The following is a 7,758-nucleotide window of genomic DNA, read 5'->3' as shown; positions in this document are numbered from 1 at the left end:
TTTTTTTTTTTTTAAAAAAAGAATTAAGAAAAAGGAAGTGCTCCGCGCAGAACAATATCGATACAAACATACATCGTGTGAAAAAATTGAGCATTGGTCCAGTGGCTAAAATCAGCTCTGCTATACATGCTAGTTACAGACCCTTTTTATACCAGCTTCCTAGCCTAGTTTCCCAACAAAAGTATCCCTAGACGACCTTCCTCTATCCACTGACCGCCTCGTTATTTTAATTTCGGAGGTCCCGTGCAGAGGTATTTCCGTAGAAACAGGCTCATTCATTGGAACATAATCTAGCTCATGTAGCTCCAGCCACTTCTGGGATCTCGAGACGATGTGTACTATCTCATCCCTTACCGCATTCTCGGCAGAAACCAGTAGTAAAGTTCGCCCGCCATGTTCGTTTTGGTCACTATCACTGATAACGCAGCTTTGTTCCAAAAGCTGAAACCTCACCTCATTTTCAAAGTCCACCGGCTGCTCAATTAGTTGTTGCAAGTCGGGGACGTGTGGAAGTATTGTCGCGCGGCCTAGTTGGCTAGGCTGGCGCTCCGACTCGTCACAAATGAACACTCTTATTCTCTGCTCAAATTAGTCGTGACGCCCCAACTTTTTTGTCGTTGCTTCAACAAAAAATTAACAGACCTCATCTCCTTTGAGCAATTGTAAATTTACTGCGTCTCGTACGACGGTAGCTGTATAAAGTCAGTGTCAGTCAAACCGGCATTTGTACGAAACCTACAAAGCTTTTTGGTTATATAAACCAAAACAATCCTACTCGTTGCACTCCGTGAGCGATTCGTACGGACTATGTCCTCGATGTAACTAAACATGGGCCAAATGCCCATACCTGTCATGACCATAATCACGGTATTCGCCGAAGTGTGTCTTATAGGTGTTCCATGCGGCCCACTGAAGAGGACCAGACGTTCAACAGTTGCACTTTCGTGGCAACTCTGCAAAAGTTTCATTGTAAACCCCTTTCTAGCTTGAATAAAAAACTCCAAATCCATCTGTCCCGTGTTAGGATGCCAGGTTGAAGTGGCAATCGTGAACGGGTGCATTGACCAAAGCTGGACGCGGGGAAGCCAAATGTTCATGTACTGGCCTGGTCCAACTTTCAATTGGCTTGAGGTTCGCAGCCGCATATGAACAACTCCATCTAAGTTCGAGACACGTGCTAAAAATGCCCGTGGCCATGGACTACCTAGGGTCTTGTTTCTGTATATCATGCGCGAAAAAATAAACAAATTTAATGTGCATGTCATGGTAAGATATATATAAAAGGGCAGTCTACTCAAGTAAGAAATGGAGAGCAGATGCCAGGCCACACCAAATACCAGCAGTAAAGCAGAACACTGATGGGCCCTGAAGAAGACCTCATAAGACAGTCTCTTGACGACGGATGCAATCAGAATTAAAGCAATAGAAGCTATTGTCTGGAATTGTTAAGTCCTCACCTTGTTTAGATGAGAATATAACTTACCATGATCTTATCGATATCCGGGGAGTCGATCAAAAGGATGGAGGGCTTGGCCGCAAACTTGGCTGTTGCATGGAATACGCAAAGACAGATTGACATGGTGCCTGCAGCTCGGTGTACACCAGTGAAGTTTCGAACAGAAGTGTTCACCAAATCAGCTATCGAGGACAGGCTCGGTGCGATGAATAGCGGAATCAAGTTGGCTATGGCCAAGTACCCTGCTTGAGATGCAGCTTCATCCAAGGAGGAAACAGCGACAAGTTTTGTACTTGAGTCTTTCCGTTGCCAAACAGAACATAGACATACTAGATTAACTCCAACGTACGAAAAATGAAGCAAGACACTCCGAAGACTCCACGGGCCTACCAGTGAATGCCTCTTTATTACATTACGACGGAGGAAGTTTCTCCCAGTAACTGCCCATGTCGTAAATCTTTCATGGGGAAACATGTAATTGGCCAAAATAAGAAGAAAAATAATCACGAGACAAAGAGCATATATCTGATACAATTCCGGGAACGACATATCAAATTAAGCACCAAAAGTGCTTGAAGACTTTTCCTCAGGGTTCCCGACTTATAAAGTAATCAGTTTTTCCGTCCTCGGCAAAATTTGGCTCCCAGCGTTAGCAAAAGATATAACTCAGAAACTCACTGGGTGCATAGGTGAGAACTGACCGCAACTCAAATATATAATAAATACGTTGATGTACATATTTACCCCACCTCTCATAGACCCGAATTTGGCCTTATACGCTTTTGGAAAGGCAAATTCGATGAAACAATGACGTCCTTTATTATTAATAATACAAAATCTTGTTTACGGAAGTGTACAGTATACGAGGGCGTTCGATTCCACAAGACATTTACTAAATGCCGAGTAACGAAAGCTATACTCAGCATTAATTGCATACAGTCAATACTTCTATTCGACTGCTTATCTAGTTCCTTGGACTACATTAACTCTTTCCGGGTTCCTCTGAAATCTCCCTGTAAAGTCGCTTACTATTCACCTCAGCCAAAGCAAAAAGTGCCATGAGTGACTCCTTTGTCCAGCGAGAGCTCAAAACACCTTCCTGTTCTTTATGTGAGCCAAGATTCTAGGATAAAGGCCAGGTCACTAACCTTGCGGAGTTTGACTGCAGAGTCGGATGATGCGGCATGGTCAACAAAATTGTGGAAACTTTGCCAGCGACGTTGATCTTTAATATGTGGATCATCTTTATACATCAGCCTTAGTGCGATTTTGTGCAAAGCCCTCGCGTTTGACACGCCAATCTCCTGTGTCATTTCTTGGAAGTATTCCTGATTTGCTGATGAACGTTAGCTGAATGTTGTAAACTAATTGCACAATGGGATGATACCAAGTTTAATATGGCCTTGCAGGTTTGCAAGGATAGTGTGGCAGTCAAGGCGCCCGTGTCCTAAATTGTGCTCCGCAAGAAACACTAGCCCATCTAAGATCTGACAACTGGTTAGCTCATAATTAGCGTGTGTTATCCCGACAGCATACTTGTACCAGGATAGCGACCAGTTCGGAGTTCGTCGGATAGAGAGCACACTGCACGACATGGTTGAGGCTTATTTGCATCTCCTCCAGGACGATATAGTGAAGACCCGAGACATCGAATACACTCACGACCTCAACAATGTTGGATTCAGCGCTGGAATCGCGACCGATTTCAAAACGAGCTAAAGATTCTGCTCTCAAATCCAGCTTTCGTAAATGGACACGGCGGTTATTACTAGAAATCACCAACGATATCTCTCTGTCCGGAAGGTAGTAGATTTCTTTATAGTTGCGCCAAGTCTCGTTGCCCCCTTTCCCAACCCGGTCCCGAACTGCCACGGCGTTACCCTTACTGTGTCTCCCGGGCTGAGGCCCGGTGGTCCGTGGCTGGCCGTAGTTGGCGGCCGACACGGGCTCTCTCCCAGAAACTGAATTTGCAGAGTTTTCTTCCAGATAACTTTGGCCGATTTGCGTGTACCGGCGCTTATCCATGGCGAGTTGAAGCAATTGCACAGCTCCACTAATCGTAAGATTTACGATCTCAAAAGTGGACAGTGCTTGTAGTAGCAAACAAGAATCACTAAAATGCAAATAGAACGATTATATTGATTCACTACTGAGTAGTATTGATAGAGGACCATGATACTTTGGTCTCTTATAGACTTGGGCCCGCAACAAGCAGCTCCACCCAAATATTTTATTTGCGCCAGGAACTGGCTGTATTCTACTCAGCCAGAGCAGATTATGGATGAGTTGCTGCGGCCATTTATGTGGGGAAATACTCTTTATAGTGCTCACTACAGTGGAAGCTTTGACGCCGTGCAGACGCCTCATGAAGGCGAGTTTTGAAGCCTCACCTTTCGAGTGATTTTATGCTATTTAACCAGGCATGACATCTGCACATATGAAAACACAAATCTTAGATTTGAAGCCACTACGTAAGCAAATATATGCATGAGCAACAGCACGATAAAACGTACAAAGTCAGACCTGGTCGGTGTGGCAATGACACTATTTAGAATATAAGTGCGCTGCTCTATCTGACAAAAAGTCGAGATCCAGCTCTTTTCGTTTGCTAACCAGCAAAATAGCATTAATTCCCGAATCTTGTGCGCTCTTCCAACAATCGGGTATATTGATAGTACCCAGTTCGACTCTGTGCATGGTATGGTTCCAAAATGCACGGACCAAATAGTAGTCCTGGAATAGCTGGGCAGCTGCCCCCTGGACTTTGTCTTCATTGGCACCCTCGATCTGTAGTACATCCCTCCATTCGTAGCCTTTGTGTTCTTTGAAGCAGACGCATACGGGTCCTTTTGTTTCCGCCTTTCGCTTTCTTTGTTTACTTACTTCATCTTGCTCGACGGTTTGCTCCGTAGCGTACATCTGAATATCGTTGTACTGCTCCTCGTTTACCTGACCAATATTGTTCACTCTGCAAGGGCTCTGTGCTGTCTTTGTCGGGACAGAACCAACTTGGATCCCTCCCGAATCTATTGGAGGAAATACGGGATAGGGCCTGGTAGTAGAACGGAAGAATGCAAGGCACAGTCCTCTCAACCGGCCAAATGTACTCATATGGGTTCCTGGAGTAGCATCGGCATTAAACTTGTCCCAGCGCAAGTAGAATTGATCACTTTCGAAGGACTGTATATCTGGATAACCAAATTTGTATGGTACACTCTCTTCTTGGACGAGCTTTGGTGAGGATGAAGTGGCTAGGATTAAGCTAGTGTGGCGAGATTCCGCTGCGGAGTCATTCAGAGGGTTTGCAAGATTCGACAACTTCACAGATTTGAACCCTAGTTTTTGGGCTGAAATTGACATGAATTGTAAAATAACTGTATCGGGCGAGCCGTGTCTGGGTTTTTCTCGCAACTGTATCTTCGCCCGACGAGGTGGTGGCTGCGTCTTTGAGTAGAATCTTAATACAATAAGCCACATATCAGCAAGCCTATCTTGAAAACAATTTTCGTCTCCAAAGTACGTTCGCTTAAGTGCCGACGTGAATGTTTCGTGTTTCTTCCTATCGAATAAATTGCTCATGGATCTTGAACAATCCCCTAGAACTTTAATGTCATCAAAGAATGAATCTAATGACGGAATAGCGAATGGAAGTTGTGTCAGCCTTTGTTTCAAGTCATTTCGCCAGGATGCGTCACAGTGTTCAAATATCAGGGCTCTATCGATCAGAGTGGCTATGTTCTGCCCATCTTCCTTTGAATATCTTGGACATTTGTTTTCCAATGCTTGTACGGTTTTGATGTCGATGGCGGCGGAACCAGCTATGAAGTCCCACGTATGTTTTATGAACTCCAAATATGCGATAATCTGCTACGTGACTTATGAGATATGAATGACAATACAATACAGCGACGCCGAATAAAGGTTGTTCAGTTACCTCGTTACACTTTATGTAAATCACCTTGTGCATAAGCTTAGGCCAATATCCGGCTCGCAGCCCTGGGGCATCTAGAACTTTATCTAGTGCTGCAGCAATGTCACCGTGCTCGTCCTCGAGGAGCTTCTTAGCATATTTTTGACCGTGAAGCGACGATATTCGATCAAAGTGTAGTTGCGCATCGTCTGTGTGGCCATTCAAAAAAGCTTGGCGGCCTGTCCAGTAGCAGTCTATGTCTTGTTGACGGGCTTGCCAGTGTCTTTTGTCCCGTTTATCCTCTCGGGGCATTTTGGCTAGGTTGAATCATATGACCCACGGGGTTCTATACTGATTTGAGCATGGGTAGCCAGCTATTACCCTTAGAAACGAAATGTATTTCGCTAAATTGTTTATATAACAATTTATAGCGAGGTAAATTCTGGACACCTTCCACTATATTGCATTATATGTTACCCCTGTGAGAGGCTGAGCCCGTTTTTTCAACATATGGGTGCCGTACAATTGTCTATCTAAAGCTAAGGAGGAAAGTGAGAGAGCAAGCTCGAGGCGAGTCTCGAGCTTGCGATCATATGGTTGCGCGTGGCAACTTAGGCGAAATGAATCTGATTTACACAACATATCTAGTTCACGTATGGTAAATATACTAATATTTGTGCACTTCATACTAATATGTAATTGGTCCTAACACCGCTTCCTCCGGGATTGTACTACATCATCAGAAATTGGATGATCCCTACATATTCTAGGATCATGGACCGTAGACTACAGATTAAAAGAAGCCGATTACATGCCTTTGTTAGAGCATTAATGGAGCTACTTCGGAGATCAGCGTAGTCAATTCAAATAACCACGTTAGTTTTAGATTATTCCTGGGATCAACCAGCATCGTTTTCTGATCTCTGCTCCTGGGACTAACTGGCGTCGATTTCTGACGTCTGCTCCTAGTATCTGTTCTCCTAGGATCAGCTAACGTCAATTTAGGGTCTCTGCTCCTGGAATCTGTACTCCTAGGATCTGTGCTCCGAAACTGACGCTAGTTGATCCCAGGAGTACAAGTCCCTGGACCATTGCTCCTGGGACTTGTACTCCTGGGATTTATACTCCTAGGATCTGTACTCCTGGGATCTATACTCCTGGGATCTATACTCCTGGGATCAATTAACGTTGGTTTCGGACTGCTACTCCTAGGACTTGTACTCCTGGGATCTATACTCCTGGGATCAACTAGCGTTAGTTTCGGACGTCTGCTGCTGGGATATGTGCTCCTGGGATCTGTACTCCTGGGATCTATACTCCTGGGATCAATTAACGTTGGTTTCGGACTGCTACTCCTAGGACTTGTACTCCTGGGATCTATACTCCTGGGATCAATTAACGTCGGTTTCGGACCGCTGCTCCTGGGACTTGTACTCCTGGGATCTGTACTCCTGGGATCTATACTCCTGGGATCTGTACTCCTGGGATCTATACTCCTGGGATCAATTAACGTCGGTTTTGGACCGCTGCTCCTGGGACTTATACTCCTGGGATCTATACTCCTAGGATCAACTAGCATCGGTTTCAGACGTCTGCTCCTAGGATATGTGTTCCTGAGATATATACTGCTGGGATCAGCTAGTATTGGTTTTGGACTTGTGGTCCTGGGATCTGTACTCCTGGGACCTGTGCTCCTGGGACCTGTGCGCCTAGTATCTAACGGCGTCCAATTTTGGATATCTGCTCCTAGGATTAAAGGGCGTTTATTTATTTATATATTCATTTATTCACAGACTGTCCCAGCCGCGTAAGCAGCTATGCAGCGTTCAACTACCCATACAAGTCTTCCGTTTCTCGCTTCTGGGAATTAAGCCGTTCTTGCCTCGAACTGCTTCCTCTTCCGCTCAAACGCTGTTGCTATAGTACGAATAGTTATCCTGATGGTTCTGTATCTGTGAACTTGTCAGGCCCTTCCCGGTCCTCCTCTACTTCTATTTGACAATAATCACTCTTCTGCTATGGATATTGGAGTACTGTAGACGGTACTGCTCGGAACTGCCTGAGCAGACCCGTCCGAAGGATCATCTTGGCTGCTTGTGCTGCCATTGACGAGCTACAGAGAATACGCTTGATGTCAGCGCATGGTGCTTTGCCTGCCCACATCGTTTGTCGTTCTTTGTCCAGTTTCTTCTGCATTCGAGCAGAATATGGCGTACCGTCTGAGGTCCATATCCACAGGGGCATTTATCGCTATCTGCCTTATCGATAGAGTGCAGGCACGCGCGGAGGCCGATCTTGGCTATACGCATCTGCGTGATCACTGAGCTGATGGCTCTGTGTGTTCCGCTGTGTGTGTCGAGGGTCGCCTTGTGTCGGGCAAAATCCACTGCAG

The 7,758-nt window shown here is 45.3% G+C and overlaps 2 protein-coding genes across 2 annotated transcripts; both read right to left on the bottom strand.

Moving 5' to 3' along the window:
• Positions 1–2,438: 2,438 nt before the first annotated feature.
• Positions 2,439–3,481, bottom strand: MAA_01387 (serine/threonine protein kinase; the record flags this gene model as incomplete). Its single annotated transcript, XM_007819385.2, has 4 exons — positions 2,439–2,555; positions 2,605–2,792; positions 2,844–2,943; positions 2,993–3,481. 4 exons carry the CDS (start codon positions 3,479–3,481, stop codon positions 2,439–2,441), a joined length of 894 nt encoding a protein of 297 aa, XP_007817576.2.
• A 519-nt stretch (positions 3,482–4,000) lies between these two features.
• Positions 4,001–5,678, bottom strand: MAA_11683 (Ribonuclease/ribotoxin; the record flags this gene model as incomplete). Its single annotated transcript, XM_011412598.1, has 2 exons — positions 4,001–5,323; positions 5,391–5,678. 2 exons carry the CDS (start codon positions 5,676–5,678, stop codon positions 4,001–4,003), a joined length of 1,611 nt encoding a protein of 536 aa, XP_011410900.1.
• Between the last annotated feature and the right edge of the window lie 2,080 nt (positions 5,679–7,758).

The sequence above is a fragment of the Metarhizium robertsii genome, assembly GCF_000187425.2.
Source record: "Metarhizium robertsii ARSEF 23 chromosome Unknown MAA_Scf_13, whole genome shotgun sequence".
NCBI classification, from domain to species: domain Eukaryota; kingdom Fungi; phylum Ascomycota; class Sordariomycetes; order Hypocreales; family Clavicipitaceae; genus Metarhizium; species Metarhizium robertsii.
Note: the sequence above shows the minus strand (reverse complement) of the source record. Positions and strands in the feature narration are given on the sequence as shown.